This window comes from Salvelinus fontinalis, chromosome 2 (assembly GCF_029448725.1).
Source record: "Salvelinus fontinalis isolate EN_2023a chromosome 2, ASM2944872v1, whole genome shotgun sequence".
Taxonomy (NCBI): Eukaryota; Metazoa; Chordata; class Actinopteri; order Salmoniformes; family Salmonidae; genus Salvelinus; species Salvelinus fontinalis.
The window spans coordinates 61208746-61225353 of NC_074666.1; the positions used below are offsets into that span (position 1 = coordinate 61208746).

The 16608-nt window shown below is 41.1% G+C and overlaps 1 protein-coding gene across 4 annotated transcripts in view; it reads left to right on the top strand.

Moving 5' to 3' along the window:
- The window catches only part of LOC129822630 (corticotropin-releasing factor receptor 1-like), a 168149-nt gene that overhangs the window by 38166 nt on the left and 113375 nt on the right, over positions 1-16608 (top strand). For 2 of the 4 annotated variants that reach the window (XM_055880997.1, XM_055881003.1), the window contains exons 3-4: positions 6338-6391; positions 11925-11984. In XM_055880997.1, the coding sequence (XP_055736972.1) occupies positions 6338-6391; positions 11925-11984 (114 nt within the window). The remainder of the gene's footprint in view (positions 1-6337; positions 6392-11924; positions 11985-16608) is intronic. The other 2 variants (XM_055881010.1, XM_055881015.1) reach the window with 1 other exon arrangement.

A 16608-nucleotide genomic window follows, 5' to 3' on the forward strand; every position in this document is an offset into this window, starting at 1 on the left:
GAGATGGCCATTGCAAAATGTTGATGTTGTGGCCAATTAACCACTTCTTTGTGGATTTTGATTTGTGCTTGGGGATTTACAAAAAAAATTATTACTTGTTAAACAAAATCTTGTACAATTGTATTAGTATAAAATAATATAATAAAAAAAATGTTTGCATACAATATAGCTCAGTATTTGCCTAGTTAAATAAAGGTTAACAAAAAAAAAACGCTGATGAAGCTGCAGTATTGATGTTGTCTCCCTTGAATTAGCCTGCTAATTGGATGGAAGCCATTTTCAACTAATGCAATAAGCAATTTTCTTCTTCCTTTAAGGATCAAATTAGCTTGTGTGCAATTAACTATTTGTGTCAGTTGGACCAGCGAGCGATGGTTCAGTAACACGCACGCACGCACACACCCACACACACACACACACACACACACACACAGTGCCCAGTTCTTTAATTAGCCTTAAGTGCTTTTGAAGGGATATCGAAGGATAAGATGCACATTAGCCACTACTTGGTTGCAATTAAGCAGCTTAGTAAAAAGCAAGAATAATGCATAGTCCTTTTTTATCCATAGCCCTTATGAGCACCCTGTTGACCTACAAAGGGAAGATACTGTGGCAAATTGTTATGAGCAGAGAAAAGAGGGGAACGTGATGATAGTGGCTTACGATTAAGGTCATTGCAGTGCTGAGAAAGAACACTGAGGATGTCTAATAGACAAGCTATTAACGCAGAGAGAAATCATCGACTTTGTATAACTTTGTTTAACACTTTGTTTAACACAATCGTCTCAGCCCACTTCAATAAACTGTTCTAAGAACTGCTGTTTAGAAGTCAGCGCAATCAAGGGCAATGGCTGGCTGGCGTCAATAGACGTTGACATATCAAACTTGTGGGTGGGTGGGTGGGTGGGGGGGGGGGGGGGTTGTGCAGCAGGTGCAGCAGTTGTTCTGTTTCCATGGTGACTATTCAACAGAAAACTTAAATGGGGATATGTACAGCGGCCCCCTCACATTATTACTTGCTGCTGTGTACACTTAATAGTTCCAGTAAGATATGAACACCCTCCATAATTGTATAGCTGGTTGTTTATTCTATAGGTTTTGTCATTTCATTCACAAAATTCAGAGCATGTTTTCCTATGGATTTGATTTTCCTTCCCACCAATGCTCACCATATATCCTGCTATCTGCAGTAGAGGATGTTTACTCCCTTCCACATGTCAAGAGAGTACTCTGTCTCTCTCTCTCATCTCTCCCTCTCTCTCCTTTTCTGTCTCATTCTCTCTCTCTCATCTCTCTCTCCCTCTCTCTCTCTCTCTCTGGCTCCATCCATCTCTGATATCTGTGCCCGTTAAACAGAGGGAAGCTTTGGGAAAGTACGCGGATCAAACAGTGATTAACATCTCATCTCAGATTTCATGAATCAATGTCTGTCTCCCTTTAATGGGCCTCTGAAGGCCATGATTTATCAGTGCTATTACACCAACAAGTTGTTGTTGAATTGGTTGTAGTATTGAACGTCTCCCTTAAAATCTTTCCGACATGACTACCATAAGTAATTCCTACATTCTAGCCTATTTGTATTTATCCCGGAATTGCCTGGGTAGATCTCTTATCTACATAGCTTATCCTGTACTCATCACACAGTTACTAATAGCTTTCAGTGTGTGGGAGAGAGAGAGAGCGGTACTGCCTATCCTGCCTATCCATCAATCTTCACAGTAAGCCAATTATTGAGAACAAAAAGCTTGATTTTTGTACTTGAAATGGTGTGAAAAGATGATTGCAACTGTTTTAGGCTCTGTTTCTAACATCTGCGGTTTGCATGAGTCATGGTTTATTAATTGAGCAATAATCTTGTCAAGTTGCGTTACGCCAGTCAGCGGTGAAATGAATCACTGGAACGTGTGTGTGGGATGACTCGCTCACATGAATGAATGCAAGGAATAATTATTGGTGCGTGAGCACAGCATTTAGGTGAGTGGTAGGGCTGGATCAGTTTTTTTTTAGAACCCGGAGAGTTGACTGAGAACACATTCACAGCAACAGCCTGGGGAATAGTTACACGCCGGGGATAATTAGGTGGCCATGATGGTACGAGGGACAGAACTGAGCCAGAACACTGGGTTTAACACCCCTACTCTTACAATAATGAATGACCAAAGAGAGTCAGGACACCTGTTCAATGTCCCATCAGAAAGACAGCACCCTACACAGGGCAATGTCCCCAATTACTGTCCTGGTGTATTGGGGATATTTACTTTTGGACCAGAGGAAAGAGTACCTCCTACTGGCCCTCCAACACCACTTCTAGCAGCATCTGGTCCCCAATCCATGACCAACCCTGCTTAGCTTCAGAGGCAAGCCAGCAGAGGGATGCAGGATGGAATGCTGTTGACAATTGTTATGATAGCTGGTTTAGAGGCAACAGTACCACCAGTGCACTGAAGAGTGGCACCTTTCTCTAGTAGTTGTGTGATATTTGAGTTCTTGATATAATTTGAGACCAGTGTGAAGGGTATACTCTGAGAGCTACAGTAGGGTGACTAGCTGGAGGACAACTCTGACTCTGACCTCTCTTCATTTGCGTTCAGTCAGCCGCACTGACCCCGTCTGGTAGAATAGAGGGCATTGACCTCTGCTACTGCACAGAAGACCATCATGAGATGGGACTTGGTCTTGGGAGATGGGTGATCTATTAGATTACCCATTGAATACATACAGTACTGTGAAATTATTATTTATTGAGATGGAAAAGCAAATTCAATACTGTGTATCTCTATGGGTTTTTTGAGGTATCAGCGAGATCACAGGGATCCGTTTGTACTGTATTGGCTCTGAGCCTGTATAGGTTGCAGGGCATGTTATCTCAATGGCCTGGTCCTTTGACATATAATCTACCCATGCAGGGGCTCACTGAACCTGAACCAAGGGTATAGGATCACTAGGGACCTGCAGTCTCTCTGGAATGATTGCCTGAGTCCCAAATGGCACCCTATGTAGAGCACTAGTTTTGACCAGGGCCCATATGGTTCTGGTCAAACGTAGTGCACTATGTAGGGAGTAGGGTGCATCCTCTCTAATTATAACTATTTATAATGGATGGACTGTCACAAGCCATGTCCAGAGCCTGTTCCCTGTTAGGGGAGGATGTTATGGTAATGTTTGTGGAGCGTGGACACAGTCATCACGAGTGAGTACGTCCCTGGGGAATTCCTCTATTATAGAATAATTCTGAAGACGGATTGTAGGACTTGTGTTATCAATGTAGTAACACACGTGCTGTGTGTGCTGTCTGTGTGACCTACCCTCCAACTAGCAGACCGCATGTCCTCACAGTCCTCACAGTGCTCACAGTGCTCACAGTCCTCACAGTGCTCACAGTGCTCACAGTCCTCACAGTGCTCACAGTGTGTGGACATGCGGTCCACTGGTTAGAGGGTTAGTGTGTGTGTGTGTGTGTGTGTGTGTGTGTGTGTGTGTGTGTGTGTGTGTGTGTGTGTGTGTGTGTGTGTGTGTGTGTGTGTGTGTGTGTGTGTGTGTGTGTGTGTACATGCGTGCGTGCTAAGTGATTGGATGTGTGTCTGTGTGTGTCTTTCTCTGAGCATAACACAACCGTTTATGTTGAAATCATGTGCTTGGGCCAACTTGTTTTATGTCAGTGGACGGCAGCCACAGTGGCAGTTAGGGGGAACAGACTGAAGGTCTAAGAGACAGGGCTTTAGGAGCAGTGAAAATGCATCGTGAATATCAACGATCATATCAACATTCCACGGCCTACTAGCAAGGCCAAGTCGCACATACTGAACATGAACATGGACTCCCACCAAAATGGGATATGAATCCACCAAAGATACAGGATGAATCATGGAAACAGTTAGCAGTGTTTTGAGGATGAAATGCGTTGTGTGTTTGAGCCATTACAGTGTGCTGTGTGACCTCTATATTCCGGCTCAGGACTTGAGGATGATCTAAGATTAAATGAAAGAACGGTCTGTCCATTCATGTGAGACTGCCTCTGTCTTCATCACCTTATTACAGCCCAAACTGCCTGTACTTTATGAATATTTTAATATATATTTATGTTCTATTGACATAGATAGCGTCCTCTATCCAACTGTCCTTTGTTCTAAGTTCAATGAGGGGAAAAGAGAAGGTAGACGGGCATGGAATTATGTTTGGAAGGAACTATTTCACAGTCATGAGTGCTAGGTTTCCTTCATGATGAGATGCGATGTGGCCCTGGCTCAAACGAAACATGCTCCATGGGTGCCTAGTACCCTGCACTTTTTGAATAATGGAACTGTACATCAAAGCATACGCCGGAGAGAAAAAGGGAATATTTCCATGTAAACTCAGCAAAAAAAGAAACGTCCTCTCACTGTCAACTGCATTTGTTTTCAGCAAACTTAACATGTGTAAATATTTGTATGAACATAACAAGATTCAACAACTAAAACATAAACTGAACAAGTTCCAATGAACAAGTTCCACAGACATGTGACTAACAGAAATTAAATAAATTGTCCCTGAACAAAGGGGGGGTCAAAATCAAAAGTAACAGTCAGTATCTGGTGTGGCCACCAGCTGCATTAAGTACTGCAGTGCATCTCCTCCTCATGGACTGCACCAGATTTACCAGTTCTTGCTGTGAGATGTTACCCTACTCTTCCACCAAGGCACCTGCAAGTTCCCGGACATTTCTGGGGGGAATGGCCCTAGCCCTCACTCTCCGATCCAACAGGTCCCAGACGTACTCAATGGGATTGAGATCCGGGCTCTTAGCTGGTCATGGCAGAATACTGACATTCCTGTCTTGCAGGCAATGACGCACAGAACGAGCAGTATGGCTGGTGGCATTGTCATGCTGGCGGGTCATGTCAGGATGAGCCTGCAGGAAGGTTACCACATGAGGGAGGAGGATGTCTTCCCTGTAACGCACAGCATTGATATTGCCTGCAATGACAACAGGCTCAGTCCGATGATGCTATGACACTCCGCCCCAGACCATGATGGACCCTCCACCTCCAAATCTATCCCGCTCCAGAATACAGGCCTCGGTGTAACACTCATTCCTTCGACGATAAACGCAAATCCGACCATCCCCCCTGGTGAGACAAAACCGCAACTCGTCAGTGAAGAGCACTTTTTGCCAATCCTGTCTGGTCCAGCGATGGTGGGTTTGTGCCCATAGGTGACGTTGTTGCCGGGGATGTCTGGTGAGGACCTGCCTTACAACAGGCCTACAAGCTCTCAGTCCAGCCTCTCTCAGCCTATTGCGGACAGTCTGAGCACTGATGGAAGGATTGTGCGTTCCTGGTGTAATTCGGGCAGTTGTTGTTGCCATCCTGTACCTGTTCCGCAGGTGTGATGTTCAGATGTACCGATCCTGTGCAGGTGTTGTTACAGGTGGTCTGCCACTGTGAGGATCAGCTGTCCGTCCTGTCTCCCTGTAGGGCTGTTTTAGGCATCTCACAGTACGGACATTGCAATTTATTGCCCTGGCCACATCTGCAGTCCTCATGCCTCCTTGCAGTGTGCCTAAGGCATGTTCATACAGATGAGCAGGGACCCTGGGCATCTTTCTTTTGGTGTTTTGCAGAGTCAGTAGAAAGGCATCTTTAGTGTCCTAAGTTTTCATAACTGTGACCTTAATTGCCTACCGTCTGTAAGCTGTTATTGTCTTAACGACCGTTCCACAGGTGCATGTTCAATAACTGTTTATGGTTCATTGAACAAGCACGGGAAACAGTGTTAAAACCCTTTACAATGAAGATCTGTGAAGTTCTTTGGATTTTTATGAATTATCTTTGAAAGACAGGGTCCTGACAAAGGGACGTTTCTTTTTTTGCCGAGCTTATATATTACGTATAGTATGAAATGAAGTGCTGTGCAAATGTAAGGGGAAAGGGGTGGGTGAGGGGGTGGGTGAGGGATAGGGGGAACGGGGCATAAGGAATGGTTGGTTACAGTGGCAAGCATCATGTTTACAAATATTAATCAAAGACGATTCTTCTTTTGTCTCTTGTATTCCACCTTGTCAGATTGTTGAAATGATTTCACTAGTGTTGCGTCTTGCGTGCCTAATTGTCTATGTTGACCGGTAGCACGTTTTAAAAGTAATGGAGGACAGAATACAGAGAAGATCATGACAAGACTTTTATGACATTTTGAGTCTCTTTGTTTTCCTTTGTTGTCACCATTGATCCGACACGTATCCATCGTCATGTCAAACCTGAAAAGGACTATACATGAATTGTAAATGGAATATGGTTTTATTCATGTGTTTCCTGTATATTTTAGTGTTGTATTAATATTTGATTTTCCTCTTGTGTTTCAGCACGTACGTTGGCACTGTGGAATCTGACCCTCACGCCCAGCAATGTCACTGCCGGTGAGTACAGTAGAAATGTTCACGTGGTCCCAAAGTGTAAGTGTGTCTTGCCTGGTATCAGTTTGTGTCATTTTTGATGCTTCTGCAAGATATATGATTCAGGGTATGTAACACAAAAGAGCCGCATTCATTTTTGATACAGAGAAAACATGTGTCTTGGGCTAGTTTTGTTACTCACCTGACAAAGGGCTGCACTCACAGCAACATCTTAGACATTCATCAACATCAGGGTCTGAAGGTATGTGTTAAAAAGTATTGGTAATGCCAGGCCATGCCATGTGTGTTAGTTTTGTTTGAATTTAAGGACCTTTTCATTTCCATGCTTGATCAGAATCCATTTTGTTACATTTTTCATGAAATTTTTGTAAAGAGAATAACAACAAATAAATGGATTAACACATTCCAACTTGAATCAAACTCTGGACATTGGATTTGTATGAGGCAGAACTATACAAACCAAATAAATCCAATTTTATTTGTCACTTTCACATATTTAGCAGATGTTATTGCGGGTGTAGCGAAATGCTTGTTTTCAAACTTCTACCACTCTCCATTGTAGCTAAATTATTAGGATGGAAATTGCATTGGGACAATTATATTAGACGATTTAGCCACTACTCTTTATTTTACGGTCCTATTTTTTCCTATATTCGGTTTACGGTTTAAAGTAAATGTCACATCCCGCTGTGCTCTTCCAAAACAGAAAGATACATTTGACCCCCCTCCATGAAATGAAGGGGAGGATTTTCTCTAAGCCAATCACTAGGGCTGTTCTTTGGCAGCCCATGATGCATTGCTGCCTGTAGTTGTAAAAGCTGTGCAGGACAAATTAGAGTCCCCTTTGTTTGATTAATAAGTAACACATTTTTCTACCAAAGCCCAGAGTAACGTTATCAGCCGTATGAGGGCTGCCTGCTTGCCTCCTCCAATCTGACGTGCTCTAATTAGTTTTAAACTGCCTGCAGCGCCACAACTTTGCGTTTTATCTCCATTTTAGTTTAGCAGAATCGTGTTTGGGGTTGTGCTGGGTTTTCAAATCCCTCCAGCGTCTCTACCTCTCTCATTTACATAGTGAGGCTTGGATGTCTTCACTGAAGTTTTAAATCTTTGGGGGGAAAAAAAACATCGGAAAGTCTTCTCTCCTTACGACTTATCGAATCACTAGCATATGTAGTCCGACAATGCTAAATGTACCCAGACAGACACCTCCTATTTTGCTTATGTGTTCTCTTCTCTTACTCCATCTATTTATCCGTCCATAACCCTTTACGGAAAAACCACATAATTTCATGTGAAATTTCACATGTGAATTCATGGTTTTGTAACGCTTTAAATGTGATGATATGTGGATTTTCACGTGATCACATATCCTTTCACATGTGAAACCATGTAGTTTTGGAACACGTCACGTGGTGATATTTTAAATTAAGTTTCACATTTGACACATTTTCACATTTGAAAATCGAATTTGTACTTTCATGTGAACAACTTTCACCTGAAAAGTGAATTCTCACATGTTAAAATCAAATGTGCAGTTCCACATGTAAGAAAAATTTACATGTGAAAATCTAACTCACATGTTTAATTGCATTTTCACACGTGAAAAAAGTTCACGTGAAAATAGAATTTGGAGTTTTCCATTTTTAAAGCATTTATTGTTACATTTATTTCAGATGAGATCATGTTTTCACATGTGAAGTTTTGTGATATCACAGGTTGCTTTTACATGTTGTCACGTTATCACATCTTCACAGAAATTCATTTGGTTTTTCCGTAAGGGTACTGACATCTATCTAGCCCAGATATGGCTTGCCTCAATTACTATTTCAACATGGTGTTATAGCTAAACAGAGCCTATCCACCCGAGCAATCTGCCTACCTCTTCTTCAGTCTGCTGCTCTCTACGTTTCTCTCTGTCATTCACTCTCTCTCATTCAGTTGTTGTCGCTCTCTCAACCTCGCTCCCTCTACCATTCCCTCTTTCATTCACTCATTCTCTCCCCCTCTCCTCCCACTCTCCCAGCTCACCTGACTAACAGACACAGACGCCTCACTGGTAGTGCAGCAGCTGTCACTAAAGGTTACCTGCCCAGCTGTATCCCTAGTGTGGTGGTTGCTGTTGTTGCTGTTTTGTTGTTGGTATGGTCATCATGGAAGGCCGCAGTGAGGTGTTAATCCCCTTATCCCCAGGTTCAGGTTTGCCGCTACCTGTAAGCATGTTTTCCACTAGCGTGTTGTTGCTAGCACGTTAACACAGATGTTGTTGCTAGTACGTTAGTGACCCACGGTGGATTACGGGTCCATAGCAGGCCACGCAGTTTGTGACTCATCTTTGCTTATTTTCCATTAATTGGAAATATGATTTTATCATGCTTTCATCTTTATGCACATATATTGCTATCATCTGTTGTGCTCAGGCATTGCAGTAATGAACAAACATGACAGGGGAAAACTGCATCCTAACCCTAGATGTAAATCGCTTTGATAAGAGTGTATGCTAAATTACTAAAATGGAAATGGAAAACACCGTAAAGAGAGACAGAGACCTGAGATGCAAGCATGGTTATTGCTGAGATAATCTATATGCAATGAAAGCTAACCCAGTCGCCTCCCACTATGCAGCCAATGTTCCGGGTTAACACGTAATGTCTGTGCATAATAGAATGTCAGTTTGTCATAGAGAAACTGCCTGTGTCACTGCCTTGTTGGCCACATACCCCATACACAAAATAGTGGCTAGCAAGATGGAGATCACAAAGGTTATTTTTAATGTGTGCATTTCACAAGTAGCTAGTTTGCGTCAACCACCATCATTTAAACAACTGCAAAGGTTTTGCTTGTACATTCTGGATTGAAATCGTAATGTTCTGGCATGTCTGCCTCACGATTGGTTGGGAGATTTGTCTGTCTGAAGGGGAAACACCCCGGAAACAATCATGAATTGGAGTCCGTCATGAATTGCAGACCCTAGTCACTGCTGTTGACAAGGGTTGAGTTTACAAGAATATTAATCTAATTACCTTTGGGATTCTTGTAAAACAGCCTTTGTACTTAGTAGTGTGGATAATCAATTGGAGACCGGTTCACGGCTTGTGACGTTTGTGGTGACTTCTGTGATGCGGTGTATCTAAAAGGTCACTAATGTTTCCTGCCGTGTCAAAACGACCAAGAGCTTCGACAGCTCCTTTAATAGATCTTACTCACACACACACACACACACACACACACACACACACACACACACACACACACACACACACACACACACACACACACACACACACACACACACACACACACACACACACACACACACACACACACACACACACACACACACACACACACACAATTCCTTCCCAATTACAAGGTAAAAATACCATCCACCCAAGGCATAGCAGATTAACACAAGGCATTAACACAATCTGTTAGCATACGTCTGCCACACAAAGATGTGAGGAAACGGAGAGCACCAAGGTTTTGGACAATGACACACTTTATAGAGTGAATGTAATGTCTACATCCCCACCCTCTTCAAGCCCTGATGCAAATCAACTAGAAAAGCTCTGTTTCAGACGTGAATGAAAACCTACATTTTTCTCTGTCTACACAGGTTCAGTTACACCTCAATGCACTATAATCTCTTTAGCAGACATTTCAATTCCATTCAGCTGGGGTTACACAGAGTTCTGTAGGAGATGGAACTGATTGCTTTTTCAAGTCATGTTTAACATTATTCAATATCTATTTGACTTGATTTATTAGGATCCTCATTAGCCGACGCCAATGGTGACAGCTAGTCTTACTGGGGTCCGACACATAACAACAACAAAAAACTTTACAATTTACATACAGTACCAGTCAAAAGTTTGGACACACCTACTCATTCCTGGGTTTCCTTTATTTGTACTATTTTCTACATCGTAGAATAATAGTGAAGACATCAAAACTATGTAGCAACCAAAAAAGTGTTAAACAAATCAAAATATATTTTATATTTGAGATTCTTCAACGTAGCCACCCTTACCCTTGATGACAACTTTGCACACGCTTGGCATTCTCTCAACCAGCTTCACCTGGAATGCTTTTTCAACAGTCTTGAAGGAGTTCCCACATATGCTGAGCACTTGTTGGCTGCTTTTCCTTCACTCTGCGGTCCAACTCATCCCAATCAATATCAATTGGGTTGAGGTCGGGTGATTGTGGAGGCCAGGTCATCTGACGGAACACTCCATCACTCTCCTTCTTGGTCAAGTAGCCCTTACACAGCTTGGAGGTGTGTTGGTTCATTGTCCCATTGAAAAACAAATGATAGTCCCACTAAGCACAAACCAGATGGGATGGCGTATCGCTGCAGAATGCTGTGGTAGCCATCCTGGTTAAGTGTTCCTTGAATTCTAAATAAATCACTGACTGTGTCAACAGCAAAGCACCCCCACACTATCACACATCGTTCACGGCGGGAAGCAAACATGTGGAGATAATCCTTTCACCTACTTTGAGTCCCACAAAGACACAATGGTTGGAACCAAAAATCTCAAATTTGGACTCATCTGACCAAAGGACAGATTTCCACCAGTCTAATGTCCATTGCTTGTGATTCTTGCCACAAGCATGTCTCTTCTTATTATTGGGGTACTTTAGTAGTGGTTACTTTTCAGCAATTTGACCATAAAGGCCTGATTCACGCAGTCTCAGCTGAACGGTTGATGTAGAGATGTGTCTGTTACTTGAACTCTGGGAAGCATTTATTTGGGCTGCAATTTCTGAAGCTGGTAACTCTAATGAACGTATCCTCTGCAGCAGAGGTAACTCTGGTTCTTCCTTTCCTGTGGCGGTGCACATGAGAGCCAGTTTCATCATAGCACTTGATGGTTTTTGTGACTGCAATGAAGAAATGTTCAAAGTTCTTGAAATGTTCTGCATTGACTGACCTTCATGTCATATTGTAACGATCGTCGTCTGAAGGTGAGTATTCATCGGACCAAAGCGCAGCGTGGTAAGTGTTCACGTTAATTTATTAAAACAGAACACTAAACAAAATAACAAAGAGAACGAAACGAAACGAAACAAAACAGTCCTGTCTGGTACAGACACAAAGACAGAAAATAACTACCCACAAAACACAGGTGGGAAAAGGCTACCTAAGTAAGGTTCTCAATCAGAGACAACGATAGACAGCTGCCTCTGATTGAGAACCACACCCGGCGAAACACACAGAAATAGAAAACATAAAACACAAAACATAGAATGCCCACCCCAACTCACGCCCTGACCAAACCAAAATAGAGACATAAAAAGGAACTAAGGTCAGGGCGTGACACATATAGTAATGATGGAATGTCATTTATCTTTGCTTATTTGAGCTCTTCTTGCCATATATGGACTTGATCTTTTTCAAATAGGGATATCTTCTGTATATCACCCTTACCTTGTCACAACACAACTGATTTGCTCAAATGCATTAAAAAGGAAAGAAATTCCACAAATGTACTTTTAACAAGGCATACCTGCTATTTTAAATGTATTCCAGGTGACTACCTCATGAAGCTGGTTGAGAGAATGCCAAGAGTGTGCAAAGCTGTCATCAAGGGTAAGGGTGGCTACGTTGAAGAATCTCAAATATAAAATATACTTTTTTGGGTACTACATGATTCCATGTGTGTTATTTCATAGTTTTAATATATTCACTATTATTCTACAATGTAGAAAATAGTACAAATAAAGAAAAACCTTGGAATGAGTAGGTGTGTCCAAACTTTTGACTGGTACTGTACATTTAAAAATATTAACATGTAGTGTGTGTGTGTGTGTGTGTGTGTGTGTGTGTGTGTGTGTGTGTGTGTGTGTGTGTGTGTGTGTGTGTGTGTGTGTGTGTGCATGCGTGTGCGCATCAATCAGTTGCAGTTGAAGACAGAAGTTTACATACACCTTAGCCAAATACATTTAACTTCTTCTGGCTGCAAGCCCGAGGCCAGTCACAATATGACAACAGCCACTTCAAGTGCAGGGCACAAAATTCAAAATATATTTTTTAGAAATATTTAACTTTCACACATTAACAAGTCCAATACAGCAAATGAAAGGTACACATCTTGTGAATCCAGCCAACATGTCCGATTTTTAAAATGTTTTACAGCGAAAACAACACGTATATTTATGTTAGCTCACCACCAAATACAAAAAAGGACAGACATTTTTCACAGCACAGGTAGCATGCACAACGCCAACCTAACTAACCAAGAACCAACCAAACTAACCAACAAACAACTTCATCAGATGACAGTCTTATAACATGTTATTCAATAAATCTATGTTTTGTTCGAAAAATGGGCATATTTCAGGTATAAATCATAGTTTACATTGCAGCTACAATCAGAAACTGCACCGAAAGCAGCCAGAATAATTACAGACACCAACGTCAAATACCTAAATACTCATCATAAAACATTTCTGAAAAATACATAGTGTACAGCAAATAAAAGACAGGCATCTTGTGATTCCAGACAATATTTCCGATTTATTAAGTGTTTTACAGCGAAAACACAATATAGCGTTATATTAGCTTACCACAATAGCCAGAAACACAAGCCATTTCCCAGTAGCAAAAGTTAGCGATCGTAACAAACCAGCAAAAGATATATAATTTTTGACTAACCTTGATAAGCTTCATCAGATGACAGTCCTATAACATCAGGTTATACATACACTTATGTTTTGTTCGAAAATGTGCATATTTAGAGCTGAAATCAGTGGTTATACATTGTGCTAACGTAGCATCTTTTTCCCACAACGTCCGGATATTTTTCTGACACTTTTTCTGACACACATATTCTGACCAAATAGCTATTCATAAACATAACTAAAAAATACATGTAAAATACAAAAATACATGTAAAATACAAAAATACATGTAATACAAAATACATGCAATCGCCGTGTTAGAATTCTAAAAATAACTTCATTACGACATCCAGCTTAGGTATAGCGAGAGAGTACCCTAAAGCTGGGCGCAAATGACTAGTTCACAAGTTCGACAGATATATGAAATAGCATCATAAAATGGGTCCTACTTTTGCTTATGTTTCATCAGAATGTTGTACAAGGGGTCCTATGTCGGGAACAATCGTTGTTTGGATTTAGAACGGCCTTTTTCCCTCTCGATTTAGCAAGCACACTTGCCAAGTGGCGCGAATCTCTCCATGTCAACAAACGGAAGAGAACGGAACACGGCAAAACTCCCGAAAAAAATTCAATAATCGGATTAAACTATATTGAAAAAAGATACTTTACGATGATATCGTCACATATATCAAATTAAATCAAAGCCGGAGATATTAGTCGTCCATAACGGCAGCTTATCAGAAGGCAAATCCAGGTCCCTGCTCGCGCTCTCCAGAAAGCAGGAAACTGGTGACACGTCATGCCAAGAGCTATGATTCGAGTCCAGATCAAGTTACACACTCCATTTCTTCTCTCACTCCTTGTCGAGATCTAGCGGAAGACGTATGAAGTGCATCTAAACTTTTAAATATCAAGGACTTTAATAGGCAGCCCCTAGAAGAGAGCATCGATTTCAGATTTTCCACTTCCTGTCAGGAAGTTTGCTGCAAAAGGAGTTCTGTTTTGCTCACAGATATAATTCAAACGGTTTTAGAAACTAGAGAGTGTTTTCTATCCAATAGTAATAATAATATGCATATTGTAAGAGCAAGAATTGAGTACGAGGCCGTTTGAAATGGGCACCTTTTATCCGGCTACTCAATACTGCCCCTGCAGCCCAAACAGGTTAAACTCAGTTTAAACAATTCCTGACATTTAATCCTAGTAAAAATTCCCGGTCTTAGGTCAGTTAGGATAACCACTTTATTTTAAGAATGTGAAATGTCAGAATAACATTAGAGAGAATGATTTAATTCAGCTTTTATTTCTTTCATCACATTCACAGTGGCTCAGAAGTTGACATACACTCAATTAGTATTTGGTAACATTGCATTTAAATTGTTTAACTTACGTAAAACGTAAGGTTGCCTTCCACAAGCTTCCCACAATAAGTTGGGTGAATTTTGGCCCATTACTCCTGACAGAGCTGGTGTAACTGAGTCAGGTTTGTAGGCCTCCTTGCTCGCACACGCTTTTTCAGTTCTACCCACGAATGTTCTATAGGATTGAGGTTAGGTCTTTGTGATGGCCACTCCAATACTTTTCCTTTGTTGTCCTTAAGCCATTTTGCCACAACTTTGGAAGTATGCTTGGGGTCATTGTCCATTTGGAAGACCCACTTGCGACCAAGCTTTAACCTGTCTAGGATCAGCGTGCCGCTAGCGGCACTCCCCCCCCCCCCCCCACTGAAAAACCAGTGCCGCGAAATTCAAAAAAAATATTTTTTTAAAATATTTAACTTTCACACATTAAAGTCCAATACAGCTAATGAAAGACACAGATCTTATGAATCCAGTCAACATTTCCGATTTTTAAAATGTTTTACAGGGAAGACACAATATGTAAAGATGTACATCTATTACCTAAAAACACATTAGCATATTCCACCATCTTTTATTTGTCCACCAACACCAGTAGCCATCACCAATTCGGCTAAACTAAGATATTTATAGCCCCTAACCAACAAAAAAACTCATTAGATGACAGTCTGATAACATATTTATGGTATGGGATAGGTTTTGTTAGAAAAAAGTGCATATTTCAGGTAGATGGCATAGTTTACAATTGCACCCACCATCACAAATGGACTAGAATAATTACAATGAGCAACGTGTTTACCTAACTACTAATCATCAAACATTTCGTAAAAATACACAGCATACACGAATCGAAAGACACAGATCCTGTGAATACAGACAATATTTCAGATTTTCTAAGTGTCTTACAGCGAAAACACAATAAATCGTTATATTAGCTTAGCACATAGCAATTAGCAGCCCAGCATTGATTCTAGCCAAAGTGAGCGATAAAAGTCAACATCGCCAAAAGATATTAATTTTTTCACTAACCTTCTCAGAATTCTTCCGATGACACTCCTGTAACATCACATTACAACATGCATATACAGTTTGATCGAAAATGTTTATATTTAGCCACCAAAATCATGGTTAGACAATGTGAAATGTAGACAAGCTGGTAAAGAAAACGTCCTTGCGCCACTTAGACAGTGATCTACTCTTATACATAAATACTCATAAACGTGACTAAAAAATATAGGGTGGACAGGGATTGATAGACAATTTAATTCTTAATACAATTGCGTTATTACATTTTTTAATTTATCCTTACTTTTCAATACAGTTTGCGCCAAGCGAAGCTACGTCAAAAAACATGGCGTCCTAAGCCACTAAAATGTTTCGACAGAAACACGATTTATCATAATAAAAATGTCCTACCTTGAGCTGTTCTTCCATCAGTATCTTGGGCAAAGGATCCTTTCTTGGGAGAAATCGTCTTTTGGTGGAAAGCTGTCCTCTTGCCATGTGGAAATGTCAACTACGTTCGGGATGAACTGAAAAGCGTGACCAACTTTTCACATCGTTGCAAAAATAAATGTCCCAAAATCGCACTAAACGGATATAAATTGCTATAAAACGCTTTAAATTAACTACTTTGTGATGTTTGTAACTCCTATAACGAGTGAAAAGATGACCGGAGAAATATAACAGGCTAAACTAATGCTTGGAACAGGAGAGGGTCGGTGTCTTCCACGCGCGTTACGCAGCAAGAAAAGACTTGCTAGCTAAAGGTTTTTTTCATTTGTAGGGCCTGTGAACGAGCAATCGAGCCCGTTGGAATCGTCATCACGTAAAGGCATCCAGGGGAAGACGTAAGAAGTGTCCGTATAGTCATAGCAACGACAGTGCCCGTTTAAATGACTTCAGAAAAGTGGCCAACGTTTCTCAAATCTGACTCCATGTCAGGGAAATTGCTGTAGAATGGGCTCTGTTCCACTTAGAGACAAAATTTCAACTCCTATAGAAACTATAGACTGTTTTCTATCCAATAATAATAATAATATGCATATTGTACGATCAAGGATTTTGTGGGAAGCCGTTTAAAAAATTAGCCACATTAGCATAAATAGTCTAAACAGCGCCCCCATCCCCAACAGGTTAACTTCCTGACTGATGTCTTGAGATGTTACTTCAATATATCCACATCATTTTCCTTTCTCATGAAGCCCTCTATTTCGTGAAGTGCACCAGTCCCTC